Below are 19,375 nucleotides of genomic sequence, written 5' to 3'. Positions count from 1 at the left end.
CAGGGAAATGCACATGAAAACCACAAGATAGCACTTTATACCCTTCAAGATGGGTATTATCAAAATAACAATAACAAGTATTATTATGAGGATGTAGAGAAAATGGAACACTTCTACACTAGTGGTGGAAATATACAATGGTACAGTACAGCCACTTTGGAAGAGTCTAGTAGTTCCTCAAAAGGTTAAGCATTGAATTACCATATGGCCCAGCAATTCTACTCCTAGGCATATGCCCAGGGGAAATAAAAACATGTTCACACAAAAACCTGCACATGAGTTTTCATAGCAGCATTATTCTTACTAGCCAAAAAAGTAGAAACTACCCATATGTTCATCAATTGATGAACAGATAAAGTGTGGTATATCTCACAATAGATTACAATTTGGAATTAAAAAGGAATTAAGTACTGATACATGCTACAACATGGACAAACCTTGAAAACATCTTAAGTGAATGAAGACAGTCATAAAAGATCACATTCTATATGAAATATCCAGAATAGGCATACCTATAGAGACAAAGTAGATTAATAGTTTCTTAGGGCTGAGGCGGGAGGTCAGGGGAAATAGGGAATGATTGCTACAGGGTTTCATTGTGGGGTTATAAAATGTTCTGGAAGTAATTGTGTTTATGGTTGCACAACATGGTGAATACACTAAAAACTACTGAACTGTACATTTTAAATGGGTGAATTATATGGAATGGTGAATTGTATTTCAAAAAAGCTGCTACACATATTTTAAAAAGAATTATAGATATCAAAAAAGCCTTCAAAATTAATAAAAGGGTCATAAAATATTTCAAACACAAAAAACCAATAAAGAATCATACTCATGGTAAGCATGTAAAAAAGGGTCTGTAGTAATAGAAAGGATCTAGCACAAAGATGAAATAATTCTTGGTCTGGATCTATTCTAAAAAAAAAGAAAACAATAAAATAAACATGTTAATATGTCAATTATATCTCAATAAAGCTGGGAATAAAAACATTTAGGAGAATTTTAACACAACCTGGTCCACCTTTCTTTGCAGTTTTATTGTATAAATGACAAAAAAAAGTCTGATCTGTACATAGACTCTGTAGAGGTATGAAAAGCTTACTAGTAGTTATTCCTCATGCCCTTTAAATGTTCTGCCCTAATGTTTTTCTAAACCATTGCTTTACTAAGTTTAATACATCCAATTATGCAGTAATAAAGATATATAGAATTGGGCTATCAAACCTACTAAGGCCAACTGTGAAATTCAGAATTTGCATAGTGCTTTAAAGTTTATGAATTACTTTTACACAATATTATCTCAGTTGACCTTGAAGCAGGTATCATCCTCATTTTAAAGATGAAGAAACAGCCTCAGAGACATTAACAAACTTAAAGCTTCATAGCTAGAAAGAGGTAGAAACAGATCAGAACTCAGGTCTTGCCTCTACTAAGCCACCTTCTAAGCTTATAAGGAATTTGCTGTTTTGTACAAAAGATTCCTTTATTTACTAGTTTTTTTTTGGTAACCTTTCTCTTACATATAGTATTTGGAACTCATTTTAACTAGTAAATGTATTTAGTATTTTAGTATAATGCTAAAGCATAGTTTAATACACAGCATAATATATATTGTACACTATTCTCAATCATATATTTCATTTTTCAAAAATCAAAAAATGATTACCCTGGATGAAATTCCAAGCTGACTAAATATCAAACATGTCTCATTCCATTTAATGGATGTTACTTAACACAGTAACATCAGTGGTCAGAGAAATATTTTTTCAATTTGTATTTTCATAACTTATTTAAGAGTTAAGGTACTATGCTGACAGTGTAGTTTATACACATCCTCCACACATAGTATCATTCTGAATATAAATAAATATGGTCTAAAAATCAATCCCCAAATATTGATATAATCTTAGATAAAAAGTTCCATAATTATCTTTCCTCTGTATCTCTCCAGAATGTCCAGAATAGTCCTCTACTTTGCAGTCTTACACACTTAATGATGCTGAGTAATGAATCAACTTATAATTTGTAAAAAAAGAAAAAAAAGTTAATCCAGATTTGAATATGACCAAAGAATTTTTGGATTATCAAGGCTGAATTGGACATTTCATTTGTTCAACATTTACTGAAGATTTATGAGTCTTAGGCTCAAGGCTAAGATATACTGTGATTAGTAAGATATGCATGTTCCCTGGACTTCTCTTTCAGGTAGGGAAAACCACAAGGTAAAAGAGTAATAACAATGCAATGTGAGAAGGGCTACCTATAATGGAGGCTTGTACAAAGTACCATCTTCAGTTTGTTTGTGATCAGGTCTTGTGAGATAAGATAAGCATCACTGTCTAAAACATGCCTCTAAAGCTCAATATCCACTCACTAACTTGTATCACCTTTCAACACTGTGCCATACCCAGGTGTCGCATCTCTTTCTGATTTGCATATTCAGAAAAGATAGTCAAGGTAGATAGCTGCTACCATCTCAGATTAATGAGAAGCTCAGATGAAACACGACTCAAAGGGACAAACATCTTGTCATGACTTTGGTCAACAGGTGTAGCTCTTAAAGTCTTTAGGTTGTGAAGTATGGGAACCTTTCTCCTCGGAAGAAATGTTAAGTTTAAAAGCTCTGTTAGAACTTCAATTCTGTGAATAAAATATTAAGCCTATTTTTCAGAAGCTAAAAACTGCATACTTCTGAAAGTTTTGTATACAGATTCTGGTAGAGAAAAGGTTAAACAAGGTAAAAAGATGACATGTAGAGCACCTCTCCTGTAGAGTAAGCTACTGTGCATCTTTGAAGGTTTCCCAACTGCAGAATGTATCTCCCTTTTCTTCTGATGGTAAAGAAACCATTAACAGATTTCTTCTCTTCCCATATAATACAGCTTGACCGGGTTAAGGACAGAACAGTTTTATAGGCATTTTTTTGAAGTTGTAGGACTGGTATTTATTCCCAACATTTGGGAAAGAGGACGAATTTGACTTCCTTTGATTACAACATAGCTTGGCCAACTCCACACAACTGAGGTTTTCAATAAGTTGCTCTAAGGATCTTGCAGCTTTCCATATCATAATTAATGCAGAAGAAACACAAACTATAAGAGATATTCGTTGTCTTGAAGAACAATTCCAACTAACCCAAAAAAGGATTTGAAGAGGAAGTTTAGAAATATAATTCCCTCTAAGAGAAGACATAAGTTGAATCCAAACATCATTAAGAATTCCCTGGCATGCAGCATCTTCTGGGACAATAAAGTAAAGTTCTGTGTGTTAGGTTTAAGACCTCAAAAATATGCTGTTACTCAACTGATGACAGTTGCAAAGCAGCTGGAAAGGTATAATATGACTCCACTGCAGTTTTAACATCTTCATTAATATGATATATTATGATATGATATATGATATATGATATGACATATGATAATATATGATATATTAATATAATAAAAACATACTTTTTAAGGTAAAAATTCAGTCATCCTGGGTCAGGATTCACTTTGAACAATATAAAAACCTATGTAAATGCTATTTAGCATTTAATGGAAAATATTTACAATAGATTGATATGATATACTGATGTGAGAAAGCAGGATAAACATTTCAAAAATTAAAGAGCCATTTACAAAACATGTATAATTTCACATTTATTAGAAAGTACATATATATACACATATGGAGATTCTTTATCAAACAAATCCATAGGTATTATAGAAAGTGTGGAAGATAAGAGGACAAAAAATAGGAAATAGCTATAATCCCAGAGATTGTCATTTATTATTTTGGTATATATATTTTGAATTCTTTTCTATGCACATTTACTCCCTCCTAATAAATGCAATTGTAAAATAGATAGTTTTTATGGTCATTAGTCTTACACTGATTTACATATGCATGGTATTCGAAGCAACTAGGGCATATTATAAGATTCATGCACAACAGTGGTCCTCAACCCTAGCTGCGTATAGAATCCCCTGGGGACATTTAAAACTCCCAGTGCCTAGACCACCCCCAAACCAATTAAAGCAGAACCTCTGGAGATGGCAACTAGGCCAGTATTTTTCAAAGTTCCTCAAGTGATTCCATTGAACAGTCAGGGGTGAGAGCCCCTACTTGACAGTTTTTCCTCCTTTGAGAAAATTAAAAAAAAAGAGATTTATTGCAATGTTTTCTTAATTCATGTGCATACAAATCACCTGGGGATCTTGTAAAAACATAGATGCTGGTTCAGTAGGTCTGTGGTAGGACCTGAGATTGTGCATTTCTAACCAGTAACCAGGTGATGCCAATGTTACTGGCCCAGAGATGATACTTTTGAGTGGCTTTAGGGTTCTGGGAAAGAAAACTCTTTTAAAGAACAGAATGAAAAAATTTTAACTGCTGAAGCCCATATTCTATACCACCAGATAGGGAGGGGTGGTCTACAGAGGATGAACAAATAATTGATACTGGGAGTTAAAAGATGTTTCTAGGAAATAGATTTTAGGGAAGTGAAAGAAAGTCTGGAATAACACATTTTTCACAGGAAAACAGTTATTGGAACATATAGTTTGTGTGCACAAAGGAGGGCAAGCAAGCATGAGGGAAAAGAGAGGTGGGCAGTGAGTGAAAAAGATTAAACATCTATAAAATTGTTATTGAAAAAGTAAAACTCATGGTTATAATGATGGAAAGGGAGAGAGAAACACTATAAGGGCATCTGCGGAATTTATTTCTCTGCCAAAAACATGTTTGGGAACCAGTAAAGCTAATACACTGAAGTTTGTGTAGATTAATAATCATCTCCCTTCAATTCCCTCCTGGGACGGTGAGCAGAGACCCCAGGAGTATAAGTCTCCCCTGGGAGGGCTTCAGGAACCAACAACAAACATGGACTATTTGCCTAAATGTCTCTTTGTGTGCAGAAAGAACACTAAGGAGCTCAAACACGAATGTCCTTGCAGCTTGTTGGCAATACCTTTTCCCGAATTTCTAAACTTCACTAGAGCTGTAACCAAAAGAAAAAGGGAGAAAAGCTTTTTTTTCCTGAGGGCTTTCCCATGGAAATTGGAAATGTTTAGTACAGCTTTCAGAACAACAACACACATGTTTAATACAAAATATTCACAGGTCACTAACAGACCTTTATTCTTTCAAAATAATTTCTCAAAACAATAAAATAGGGAAACTTCCATATATAATTATCTGGAAGAATTATATGAATCAGTTGGCACATTTTATCAGACATTCCTTATCAAATGGGTCATATCTAAGTACATTTCTGCTTAAACGAACAGAAAGGGAAAGATTTTACTAAGAAATGGAATGAATTTGTTAGATGATTCACATTACACATCTCTTGGATGTATGACTTTTTGACAGAAACATGAGCAGTTAGAACGGTAGTACTGATCTTTATAATCAGCACCTAATTACTGTATAATGATGATGGCTATCATGTACTGAGTGCCAGATATTGGGTTTAGCCCTTTAGCCATATAAAAATTAATCCTTACAGCCCTATGAAGTAGGCATTATTATTAGAGCCCTATGATGGGTGAGGAACCTGTGGTTTAGGGATGGCAAGAAACTTGCTCAAAGGCCATGAAGCCAGTAAGTAGTAAAGTTGGTTTTTGCCTGATTTCAACATCCATGCTCTTAACATTTCTATGACATGATTAGCTATCCTGTATGCCCAGCCTGTACCAGGGAGAGACTACACTCAAGACTGGGGAATAGATAATGAACAAGTCATGATCCCCAAGCTCATGGTACAGGACAAGTAGTCTATCCAGGACAGGAGGCTGGAAAGGCACTTCCAAAAAATGCAGAATACACGATGACTTTGGTGTTGTAGAATACAAGCTCAGATTATGCTGTTAGTGTGTTCCACAGGTCAGAACTCATTTGGGGTCCCTGATTCTTGATCTTTTATATCCTTGATGGGTAAAAGACACATTTACAAAGAGGACATGTTTCATGACTAGAGACACTCTTTTATAGCTTAGGCAAACTTTTCAGAAACTATTGAACCACATCAAAACTATAAAATTGACAGAGCTGCAACAGTGTCAGATGACAGATCTAGCATCAGTTGAGAGGTATTTCACAGGTCCCTTCCACATTCAAATGGTAAGAAGTGTGGGTGGACAATCCAGTCCAGTCAGGATGGAGAGAACAGAAATCAGTCCAAGACTGAGGTTCTGGTCTCTCTTCCGCATTTCTATAAAATCTCCAAAGGCTTAGGGAAACCCCATTGATTGTATTAGCCTAATGATAGCTACAAAGGTCAATAATTCTTAATCTATGGTTCATCACTAACGCAGACAAAGCCCTAACTCTTGCATTTCTCATAGCTAGCCTCAGAACAGTCTTGTTTAACTCAATAACTGCAGACAGTATAAGGCCAGGGAAAAGGTGAACAGTACTTGGAGCTTTATCTGGTATCTGGCTACATTCATTGATTAAAGTTAGTCTTCAAAGGAAGAGAAGACAGGTTAAAAGAACTAACATTTGAGTACCCACATTCAATATATATGCCAAGCACTGTACTAAGAGACCCTCTGTTTTCTATTTTCAGTCTCGTCTCATTTAATACTGACACTCACATGAAACAGCAGTGCTCTCAAAAGGTAAAAAAAGTTCCTTTTCTAGGAACTCACAGCTAGTAAATAACTTAACTAGCTTTCAGAGAGAGAGAGATCTGTCCACACTACATACTCCTGGAAAGAAGTGCCTTTTGGAAGCTTCAGGGTCCTGGGCATCTTTGTGAGGGCAGGCGTCCAGAGCTAGAAGAGCTGAAGAACTGATGACAGGGTGAGACGGGCCAGGCAGACCCCCTGAATACACCAAGGCAATGGTTCTTCTGCCTTTCCTAACAACATTCTCTTGGAATATGGTTAACAGACAATGAGGATGATGTATGAAATTGTCAATGCTATACTGATCCACCGTGGGAACAAAATTCCATTTATGATCATAAAACTTTCCTATTTTAAGTTGTACTCAAATATTATTTGAGTGTAAATATTTCAAAATAATGATCTCCTTTGAATGTATCTATGTGTTTGAATATTAAAAAGTCAACTTGCTTTCCTATCTCAAATAAAACCATGAATTTCTCTTATTTGAAGGAGATTCAAGACCTTGTAATCTGCTTTTAAGAACTGAAAATTTGCAGTATTGTAAGCAATCTGAAGTTATCTCAACAGAGAAAGCTGGTTGTCTGTTAGAAGGTTTTTGTTAAAAAGACTTCTTATTCTAGCTAAACTTCTGAGAAGACAAGGATAATCTAAGGCAGAAAAAGAAAATCTATGGAAACAAGAAAATCTAGGGCAGGGAAAGCATTTGGTAGTATGGTCTATTTTACAACATGGATAAATGCTTTGACGTGAAGAGCAGTGGTGAGTACTTGAAATCCTAGCCAACTGTAGATTTGCTCCTGAGAGCTAGTTCAGGTTAAGTGAGTTGACATATTTCTGCAGATATTTAGAATAAGTTTTACATATTTGGGCAAGATCAAAATTATTATTCCCAGAAATTAATGCAAGTGACTTGCTAGTATATATCTGCCTTGCAAGAGAGCCAAAGAGTCACTGTTCAGAGAGAATGATGAGAAAAAATTTGTTACATAAAGGGCGACTTTATTGTAGGACTCTACTTTCTCACTTCATCATTTCCCTCCAAATCTCCAAAGAGAGCTGCTATCATCTTTTCCTTCCTACTGTAATCATGCTAATCATCTCATTCACCTATTTATTCCCCAAACATGCAATCAAGTTCTACTGTGTATCAGGCACAAATTGTGTGGGGATTCTATAGCTGTGCTACTCAAAATGTGGCCCATAGACTGGTGCTGACTTGTGAATCCATTTGTTAACAGGCTGTGACAAGATAAGGGTTTAAAGTTTTTAACAGAAATTTAGCAGAATAATTTGTTTGAGTCTAACAAAATTTTTTGACTTTTACTTTGTATGTCATTTTCCTAATAACTCATTTTTACTTATTTTATAAAAATATTGGTCTGTGAAGTATTAGAAGTAAAAATCTGGCTCTTTACCAGTGATAGTCTAAGCAGCACTGTTCCAGAGGATAGAAAGACAAGACCTCTGCTCTTGATACGGTCTCAGTTTAATCCTATTAAAGGGTCCAATAGAAAAAGTTCTTCTATCCTCAGACATACATATTTCTGAGGAACATATAAAGTTCAGTCTTTATGAATAGGTCTGGGGAATGCTGATTTTAAAAAAAGGGTTATATGTTAATAGTAGGTTAAAAGAACTATAGAGAATGGTGAGATAAGAAAGGATCATCAAGTAGAAAGGACAATTTGACAAAAAATAGAGTATCAACAGGAATAAACCTGAAGTAAAGAAGTCAAGAGGATAATCAAGGAGGAAGACATTGAGTCCAGGCTCTGCCATCCATTCCATTCTTAAGTCACCTCCTAACCGAGGCCCCAGATGCACCCTATCCTCCAGTCACACCTAACTGCTATACTTCCCAGAGATATATGTTCTTGTACTTCAGTGCTTAGCACAAACTACTCCACTCTGCTCAGAATGTACATCACACCCTCCAGTGCTCTCCTTAAAAACCCAGAGCTATGTCAACCTCCTCTGATTGTGGTCCCTGATACACCCCACGGCAAAGCTATCTGATCCCTCCTCAGTGTACACTTGTTTACACTTGCATCACAGTACTTAGTACAATGTACTGTACATATAAGTTTGCAAGTCAAATTCCATTGGCACTATATTATTTATTCTTCTCTTCTCAGTGCTCTGCACATAATTGGCCCTCAAATATGTGCTGAGCCACAGTGACTGTCAGAGGGGTTGATTAGAATTTTCTCTTTCAGACCGAGCAACCAGAAAGCAAGGCTCATTGAAGAGTCCAGAGCCAAACCACAGAGTTGCTCATTCAGGGCTCAGCAGGCTGTGGAAAGGGCAACTGAGAGCTCGAGTTCAGCAAAAAGCAAAAAGCAAACAAACCAAAACAAAACTCAAAAAACCCCATTCTCCCAAAGAACAGCCGAATCAGTCAGCCAAACTGCAGGCAAAAACACTGGAATTTTCAAGCCCATTCTACATTAAGTTGAATTCATGACTTGGCAGAGTACCTGTAAATGATATATGGGCATGTGGCTCATTACCTTAGTCTGAGGAATTTCTAGGTAAGTACAGTTTTCAGGCAAAGTGTCTGACGAAGCACATCATGATGTATGCGAACGCCTCCCATGGCAGAGCAGAGCAGTATGCGGCAAAGCTTCAATTCCAGGGCCACAGGCATGAAGGAAAACCTTTTCCCTCCTCATTCCTCTGGGGGGGAGTAGCTGCAGTGACTAGCGTAAACAAAGGGAGTTTCTGTTTAGTAGTACCCTGAGCATTTCTGTCAGCAGAATGCCTTTCTTTGGTCTGCTTTCCTGATGGTTGGTTGTGGCCTTTTCTTTTTCTTTCTTCTTCTTCTAACACTCTGCCTTTATAATCTTTCTCTTCTCAAACTTTCCTCCTTCCTAACTTTCTGAACTCATTTCCTTCTCTTACTCCCACCTTTATTAATTCTTAAAACCACTTCTGTCAAAGCCTTCCTTCTAGGCTTCTGCACTAGCACTGGTTCTACTGAGCATCCTACCTTTTAGCACAATCTTAAGAACCAATTCTAATTCACAGACACTTAAACATCTTTTCTCTATCCAATAATTTCCCAGTGATATTCTGTGTGGTATTATTACCATTTATGGGGGACAAGGTGAGGCAATATAAATGGATCCCTGAGAAAGTAGGTTTCAGTATCCCTGAAACATAATATGCAGCACTCTAATCAGTGGTGATCTCCCTGTGAAATAATACCCTGGCCCTGGCAAAGGTACTCTGCTTGGAAAGCATACAATCAAAATTCAAACTGGCTTGGAGTACAGTGGAGGCAAGTAATTTAGTAGAGAGAAAAAGATCACTATTTGAAACATAACACAGTTCTCACTAGCAAAGTCAAACAATTAAACAAATCTTTCTTTTTCTTTTTCTATTAGATCTGTTAATCTATTGATATGTGCAGTTATGTGCCTGAAACTGGTCAGAAGCAAGCTAGAAAGGAGCCAAAGAGAGTCTTAGAGACTCCCTTTGCATTTTCTTGCTTTTCAGAACCTCCTGATTGAAGAAGAGATAATACAAGGCCTTTTCCCTAGGGTGCATTCCCAAAAGGATCAGCCACTGTTGCTTAACATGTTATGTGGAGGCACAGGGATATTGCTCTGAATCGTATTAAAATTCAGATTCAGAAATCCTGAATTTTACATAGTTTTAAAAAATGCTATAGTATTGAGAGGGAAATCAACTTCCTCAAGTTATAACTCTATTAAAAAAATAATAGCAAAGCCAAAGATAATTTTGGCTTTCAATGGGACATGTGTGTCCTTTGCTTTCACTACAATAGCCACAATTACTTCCTGGAATTGTGAAAATAGGCTTCAGATGTTTAAGATGGAGTCAAAAAGAATCACTAAAACTCTGGCATTATCAACACCCTGAAACATGGAACCTACAACTTTGCAAAGTAGAAAGCAACCCTGAACTTTAGATCAAAGATAAATAAGTAATTGTAAAAATGTAATAATGAGCATAATGTATTTGTAGAGCTATGGTTTTTAAAGTGAGTTGGCATGTATTATTTCACTCAAATTTTGTAACATCTCTGTAAGTCAGACAAGGCAAGCATTACTCATGTTTTCTGGATGGTAAGCAACTTGCATAAAGTTGGGTAGCTTAAATAAGTGATTTCCAGTCTTTAATAATATTTCTCTACCTACTCAAGCCACTCCCCTAATCTCTGCTTTCCTAAATTGCCAGATTTTCTGAAAGAGTAATCTATTTTTGTTGACTTCATTTCCTCATTGATTAGCCATTTTCTAATCTTGGCCAATTACAGTTAATTTGTTTCTTAAAATATTTACTATTCTCACAAAAATCACCAATGGCCTATAAGGTATCACAGAACTCTTAAAAGAGTCTCAAGTATTTATTGAATGAGTAAAATTTCCAGCAATTCCAAGGACTTGTTTTTCATCCTCATTATTGATCCCATCTCCCTTCTGCAATACTCTCTTCTCTCATTTTTCATGCCATCACTTTCCTTCCTTCCTGTTACTCTCTAGAATCTTAAAAATACTAATGCCTACTCATCTTTCATATCTTTCAAGATCCTATTCAAAAACCATTCTGAAGTCTTCCACAATGCCTCTAGCAATAGTCATTCTTTCTCTGAGGTTCCACAGCATTTTATATCACCAGGCACTTATTACATTGTATTCTGCTTATTAGTGCCTCTTTCTCTCTCCCTTTTGCATTGGGTTTAGCAGATTCACTAGTACTTCTGGAGCCTGCTAACAAGAGTCTGAATGAACGGTCAGTGAATGGCGGCACTAAAGCCAGAGCTCCTCTGCCTTTGCTCTCTGCACAGAAGATGGCTCAAAAGCAAAGGCTTAAAATTAAATTTCTAAAGTCTTACTCCATGAAAGTGATCAGGCCAGATCCTCAGGTTTAGTCCCTTTTAAAGTATCTTTCATTTAGGAGCAATTTCTCCACAAACCATCCTTTCAAAACAGAACCATTACCCAGGTAGTGGTGCCACACATGGTATACTTATGACTTTCCTACAACCTGCCCATCCATTCTCTCAATATCATGTGGGGACACAGGGAGAAGGTGCCCATCTGCAAGCCAGCAGTGGCGCTCCCCTGCCAGGAAGAAAACAGCCGGCACCTTGACCTTGGACTTCCCAGCCTCCAAAACTGTTGAAAAATATGTATCTGTTGTGTAATCTAGTCAGTCTATGCTATGTTGTTACAGCAGCTCTAGCAGACTAGTACATGCTGCTTAAATATTTTCTGGAAAATGTCCTTTTTTTCAGGTAACTTTAATTGTTAGAAAATTCTTCTTCATCCGAGGCTACACCTTGCCCTCTGTATCTGAGAGTTGAGGAAAAACAAAGAAGAATATAGGGGATATGATCACAATGGAACAGAATAATTTTCAAGTGAAAAACAAATCTGTAACTTAAACACTGAAGAAAAAATTTTAACTCAAAATCAATAATACAGAAAAAAAAATCTCTGGAAAGACATCATGGTATACTGTAGAAACTAGCAGTTTATAGAAAGACAAATCAAGGTTTAAATTAAGGTTCTGTCTTTATCTGAGTGATAATCTCATCAATCCTTAATTTCCATAAATAATATGAAGATAATAATGTTTAGAGTTGTTGTGATAATGTAATAATGTATTAAAGTACTTTGAAAAAATGGAAAGAGACTAAAGGAATATCAGATATTATTAGGCCACCCTCTTTCTTCTTGTGGCTATATTTATAGTGTTATTTATATTAGAGGTATTTATGTTTAGTTCTCTAGATTTTATCTAAATTCAGAAGCAATAATTGCTCTTCATGACTGAATCAGTGGATCCACATACACTAAAGAAAATACTTCATCACTACGGAGTACCTAAGGAAAGAGTTGTCTGAAAAACAAAAAAGAAATGGTATCTTGCTTTAATTATATCAATTCACAAAAAACATTTTGCCTATTTTAGGTGTAGCACATATCTTAATAGAAATACCTGCTAAAAAGAATTCTTGTTAACTAAGAAAGGTTGTCACCAAATAAAAAGTTGCAGAGTTGGAAAAGGATTTGAGTACTGGAGATCATCTACTCTAACATCTGATCTGATGCATACAGAATTTCCCTATGCAATACTCCTGATGGACAGGCTGCTGCTTAAAATACATTCTGGAAAATGTTTTATTTTTGTTTTTTTTCCAGGTAACTCTAATTGTTAGAAACTGGGCTAAATAAGCTCTGTTTCCTGTAAACTTCTACCCTTGAGTCTTGTACTTCCTCTGACAGCTATACAGAACACATTTAATTCTTCCTCTTTAGAACATTTTTTAAATTTTAGAAGAAATACTCATGCCCACTGTCCAGCTCTTTCACCTTCAGGTCAAACTTCATTTCTCCATTACTGTACGTATGGCATGTTTCAGTTGCCTCTCCTCTGAATCAGCTCCCTTAGGTATGCCCACCCACATTGTAGACTAAACAGGTTCCTCATGTGTGTTTTTACATTGGGACTATCACCTTCTTTGCCATATACAGTGTGCTTCTTTAGTCCAGTCCACTGAAATCTTTATGGATACTGGACTGATAGAAAATCTATTTGCTTTCCTCTCAGCTTCAAAATTATCAGCAGATAAAAACAAGAAAGAATGCTGCTCTTAAAATCTTGACAGTTTGAGTTTTAAGCATTCAAACAATGGATGGAACAGATTACTAGATGAGATGGCCTTTAAACTCCCTTCCTGTTTTCCTAAAGCTCAGGACAGGGACAGGTCCATATGTTCAGAGGTCAAGTCCTTCTCCATCATGTGGATACAGAATGCAGATGAGTGAGGCTTGTGAGGCTAATAGCCAACTAAGAACCTAGACCTGCCAAACATCAGCACCATGCTAGACCTTTATCAAATACAGTGATGACACACCCAGAATTTTCCATGAGAGTCTTAACCATGTTCTGTTTTTCCAGAAGTTACTATAAAGTTTCACTATAAACCATACATATAATCCTGGAAAGAAATTTCGAAGGTCTGAAGAAGACTGTTAAGTATCTAGTTATATTCCAAATTCCTCCCCAAAATGTGAAAGCAGGAATGCCTGTTAAAAATTCCCAAATAACACAATCAATAGGACATTATATTCATTTAATCCATTCAGGATAACAATAACCTCTCAGAGTCCACGCATGAGGATCCTAGAAAATAAACTACCAATTATAGACTACATCAAGTCCATGACCAGACAATCTGTGGTCAACCATGTTTACTGGCTGTATAGGTAGTAGGTTTTGGCTGCTTCCCAAAATTTGGGTTGATAGACAAAAACTGTATTTTAGGGAATAAATCTATAATAAATCATAAACCTCAAGCTTATTTTTAACACTTGGCCAAAGCATCTATTAGGCAATACTGACATTCAGAAAAGTTCAACAGTCTACTATTCTTAATAAGGAAATCCAAGTAAATAGAAGATGTAAAGCCAACTACTTTTGACTTGAACTAAAGTCAAAGATCAAAGTACCATGAGAAAGGGGATACAGGAGACCCTGGTTGAAACTATGGAGAGGAAATGCAAGAACACAAGTGAAAAGTGTTTTCAGAAAAATTCTGAGCCAAACTAGTTCTTTTTTTTGCTAACCTGCCATAAATTGGAATGAAATTAGTTCCCAGAAAACAAGATAAACACTAAACATATATCAATGCTTATTAGTTGAATCATTTCTTCAAAGAGGCGAAACAGTAATATTATAGTTTCTCAGTAAGAAAAGAATACTAGTATGAAGGCACTGGCTATATCTCAGAAAAGTAAGTGGCTTTACAGTCATACTAACATTATTGTTATTAATATATTAATAATTATTAATAAAACAATAACAGCAGTTAGCATTTATTACTATGTGCCAGGCACCACACTAAGCTTCACATGCAGTCTTATTTAATTCTCTTAACATCTGTTTGAGGAAATGATATAGGTACTGACATTCAGAGTTTCAGTGCCCTGTCTAGGGTCACAATGGTGGAGGAATAAGTCTGAACCTAGAGTCCATGCTCTTATAAGTGCTCCATGCTCTACTGCAGTTACATAAAAACTTTTGATAGATACCAATTACTCTCCATAATGTCTATACACACACATACACACATACAGAGCAAATGAAGTGTCCTTTCCCCAAATAGCTGTCAACTGATATTATCACTCTTTTAAATTTTTGCTAATTAATTGAGAAGAAAGGGATAGTTTGTTGTTTCAATAAGGTTGAACACCTCAATTTATTCATTGGTCATTTGTATTTTTCTTCTGTGAACCGTTTGTTCATATCCTTTGCCTAGTTTGAGTTAAATATTTATCTTATTGATTTGTAGGCAGCCATTTATATTCTGGATGTTATATTAACATCTGGAGTCAAGCACACATATAAATAAATGGGGAAAATTAGCTGATCTTCAAAAAAAGTTAAATCACTACTTCATACCTTATAACAAAGCAAATTCCAGATGGATTAAAATAGTGAAATCATAAAAGCATAATCCTTTCTTAAGGCAGTTGCCAGTTTATTGATATTAGTTTATAAAGTTATACATTTATGTTGAGGAAAAGTGATTCAAATAGAACAGTGCATTACAGATGATACTAAAAGACTAGTGTAAGAGGATTGTGACAAATCTATCATCATGGAAAGCAACTGAAAGTAACCATCTTTGAAAATTATGAAGATGGTAAATATATTATTAAGTGAAAAAAGTAAGTTACAAAGTAATACTTATTTTTTTAAGAGCAAATGATTTAGCTAATTAGCAGGCTATATTAAATTATTAACAAAGATCCCGCCTAAGTGGTTGGAATTTATAATAGAAAAGTTAAATACTATTTTTAAAAATGCACTGCTTTTGAAGATATCCCTTCTAAAAAGACATAAGGATGATTAAGCTTCTGGAAAGGAGGGATTGTGGCTTACTCACTTTTGTATCCTTCAAGTGCACAGCGCCCTGTACAGAAGTCACCGAACAGACATTTGTTGAATGAATGAAATGGGGAACATGTATTCACAAACACCATCTCTGTATTAGCTTCTTAAAATGCTCAAATTCAAAACCTTTGCAGGAGAATCACATTTGTTCTCCAGGTTAATATTTTATTAATGACTTTAATTTTCAATCAGGAAATGTTATACTTCCAACAAACAAGAAACAAATATAATACACCTAATGTGCATGAGTTGGAAGGGGGTGGGATAGATGTGATACAAGAAAGAAATCTTACAAATATTTTATTTTTGAAATAAATTATGGCAAATACAAAAGCTTACACTGAATTCTCTGAGACACAAAATTATCCCTGATTTATGAAGTATGTTATTCATACTTACTGAATCTCTATTATGGGCATATGGCAAGATTCCATGTGTATGAAAGGGACACAAATATACATAGGGACCTTACACTATGACTTTAAACACATACATTCTGTTCATGACATATTAATCCTATTGTAAGCTATACTAAATCATATCATTAAACTGTAATAATTAAACCAATGTGCACAGGCACAGGAAGAGACAAATGGATCAATGAAACAGAACTAGTTAAGAAATAAACCTATGTCTTACGGAAATTTAGTATATGACAAAGATAGCATTTCAAAACAGTGGTAAATAGTACTGGGACAACTGGCTACCCACATAGCAGAAGTTGATTTCTATCACATACCATGTGTGTATACATTCCAGGTGGATTTAAGAGCTAAACATTAAAAAGACAAGAAAACACAGAGAATATTTAATTAAATTTGGGATAAGGAAGTTCTTTTAAGTAAGACACAAAATGTAGAAACCACATGGAAAATACTGATGAATTTGAAATGATAACTTAAAGTTTTCAACAAAAAAGGAGACAAGCAATACATTGAGAGAAAATATTTGCCACATATATAACAGGCAAAGGATTGAAATTAAAATGAGAAGCACATACAAAGCAATAAGAAAAGTAAACGATTCAATGATAAAATGAGCAAAGGCAAAATTAACAAGCAACTCACAGAAGATAAATGGCCAAACATAAGATTTTGCAACTTCTCTAAGAACAATAATAGCTAGTACATAATGCTTATTAGGTAACACGTGCTTTTCTAAATGCTTTAGATATCAACTCGTTTAATCTTCACAACAATCCCCATTTACAGATGAGGAAATTGAGGCAGAGGTTAAAGTTGCTCAGGAACACACAACCAGGAGTACATGGCTGAGATTCCAATACAGGCAGTTAAGACTCTATAGTTCAGTTTCAACTTTAACTGCTATGCTATATTACCTCTCCAGGGATCTAGGTATTCAGGGATATACAAATTAAAACAAGATATCATTTGTTGTCCAAATAGGCAAAAATAAAAAAGACCCACACAGTCAATGTGGAAAATGAGTATATTATTGTCAACACTGTTGATAGGAGAATGTAACAGCATTTTTGTTTTGTAGTAAAAACTTTTCTTACAGAAACACATACTCTGAAATAAAGTTCAGAAAAACAAGTCACCCAATAAAAGGTAGATAATAGGGAATTTCTTGCTAAAACATTAGTATAATTTTTTCCTGAAGGTAGTAGCAAATTCTGAAACTCCTTTCCTTCTGTCTCTTAACCCTCGGGTGCCAATAAGGCTATGAGAGGATGAACACCCCATTGCTCCCATGCTAACTTTTTTACGTGGCTGCTTTCCTCGTGATTAATCAGCACAGGTCAAACTTTCCCTGAAAGCCTGTTTCTTGACACACTAACACCCTCACTGCATTGGTTAATTCACCTTTCCTTCTAGTGGGCTGATGCAGTTCTGCTTTCTACTCTTTTCCATATTTGTCCCTTAGCCTCTTTCTCAACAGGTTGAAGAGCTAAGACTGAAGGTGAGTTCAAACTTTCCCTTTATGTTTTATTCAAGTCACTAAAAAGACTCTTGTTTTCAGCAATATGTCAATTCCTATCAGACAGACATTGCTTCTGAAATCTCTCAATTCTTCAGTCTCCATTTTACTGTCTACAGCATACATGTTAAGCAACAATATAAACAACTTAATGGAAAAATAAAATCCATGTCAAAGTTTTCCAAATCTTCAGCTGTCCTTATCTACTTACAGGCACCATTATGAGAAGAAACAGGGAAAGGCACATGAAGATATAAAAGATGCTGTTACTAAACCTCACTACATAAAAGTACTGAAAGTTTATCATGTACGTTGAAAATTTTCATGTACACCCAAGACTTCCTGTAACTTTTTTGCAGGTTGTGTTTTAAAATTTACTACCAACTTGGTTTCTGATGGTGACAAAGCAATTAAAATTTGCAGAGGTGAAATGGGCATGAAAACACACAGGCACTTCAGAGAACAGTGCTTTACCAAACCTCCAGGGAAGGAGTCCTAAAGTGATGACTACACATTTTCCCTGAGAGAGGAATTTAAGAATGTTCCACATTGTATGAATAAGATGTAAAAACAGATTAAGCTCAGCAAGAAAATGTAAAATCGGAATGTACAAGATTGCATTTTTTCATCAGAATCATAGGGGTACAGACGAACACTCCGCTAAAACACGAGGCTTCTTCACTACATTAGGGGTGGAAGGCGGCATAAGCGGCACCACAAGAGGCCTGAGGCAATGATTTCTACATCCTACTAAATCCTACCGTATCACCCACGAAATCAAATAATTGCTGGACAGCTCCATCATGTCTCCGCGTTAACCAAACAAAGGCGAGCGAGTCAAGATACCTTTGCCAGAAGTCCCGGTGCAAAACCAAAACACCTCAAGGCACCTCACGCACAAGTTTAGGGTCCTCATTTCGCTGGAAAGTAAACTGTGGGGCTGAGGGAGAAGCAGCGACCGTCCAATGCTCAAAAGGCCAAGACAGAGCTAAGATGAGGTCCAACTCTGATTTCTCGTTCCCCACCTTCCTCTGCTCCAGCCCTGGAAGAAGCCACAAGTGAGGTGGAGAAGTTGTGGAAACAAGATGGGGGTGGGAGGATGAGGGAACCCGAGGGAGTTTCACGCAAGCTTGGCATTTGCCCCCCACACGGTCACTCACTCCAAGTCACGTTTCCCTGCGCGCCCCCGTGGGCCGGGGGCTTCCCACCAAAGCAGCGGCTGGGCCGACCCACTGCGCCCCTCGGCCCTTCCCTGCGGGCCGCTGCCCCTTCCCGGCCTCTGGGTGCGGGCCGGAGCTCGGACCCAAGCTGGCCTCCCTACACCGGTTTCCGACTCCCGGCGTCTCTCCCAAACCCATTCCGGGACTCCTCCACCTCCACATCCCGGGGCTGCTGTCAACGTCCCCTTCCTCCCCCAGGACGCCCCTTTCCCCGCCTCCAGCGCCGGGTCCCGCCGCGGGCCCGGGACGCCGTGCCTTTCCTCCCCAGGTGCCCACCTGGCGCGGCCCCAGCCCCCGGCCAGTCTCCTCAGCAAGCGGCCGCCTCCCAAATCCTCCCGGCCCCGCCCCGCTCCCGGGCGGATACAGTTTGAAGCCCCTCAGGATCTCTCTGGCCCGCTCGTCCTTGGCTGACATGATGCGGCGGCCGCCGCCCGCGGCTGTCCCTCGCTGGCCCGGCGGAGCTTCCCAGACGGTGCCCAGAAGCCGAGGACAGAGCCACAAGCGGGCCTGGAGACCTCGAGCGAGCAGCGGCAGCGGCCAGACCCGGACCGGCCTCTCCCTCCCCTCAGCTCCCGCTCCTGATCCCTTCTCCTTGCCCCTGGCCTCGGAGCGCCCTTCCCGAGGCCAATGGAAAGCCCGCCTTGGGGATTGGCATACTGATTA

At 37.3% G+C, this 19,375-nt stretch overlaps 1 protein-coding gene and 1 long non-coding RNA gene across 2 annotated transcripts in view; both read right to left on the bottom strand.

Moving 5' to 3' along the window:
* The window catches only part of LOC118925897 (uncharacterized), a 39,934-nt gene extending 20,868 nt beyond the window's left edge, over positions 1-19,066 (bottom strand). The window contains exon 1 of the long non-coding RNA XR_005030233.2: positions 18,339-19,066. This is a non-coding gene — a long non-coding RNA (uncharacterized LOC118925897). The remainder of the gene's footprint in view (positions 1-18,338) is intronic.
* PDE6D (phosphodiesterase 6D) overlaps positions 1-19,357 on the bottom strand; it is a 46,414-nt gene extending 27,057 nt beyond the window's left edge. The window contains exon 1 of the mRNA XM_036912244.2: positions 19,077-19,357. Within this exon, the coding sequence (XP_036768139.1) occupies positions 19,077-19,126 (50 nt within the window). The 5' untranslated portion in view covers positions 19,127-19,357. The remainder of the gene's footprint in view (positions 1-19,076) is intronic.
* Positions 19,358-19,375: the final 18 nt, after the last annotated feature.

The sequence above is a fragment of the Manis pentadactyla genome, chromosome 6, assembly GCF_030020395.1.
Source record: "Manis pentadactyla isolate mManPen7 chromosome 6, mManPen7.hap1, whole genome shotgun sequence".
NCBI classification, from domain to species: Eukaryota; Metazoa; Chordata; class Mammalia; order Pholidota; family Manidae; genus Manis; species Manis pentadactyla.
Note: the sequence above shows the minus strand (reverse complement) of the source record. Positions and strands in the feature narration are given on the sequence as shown.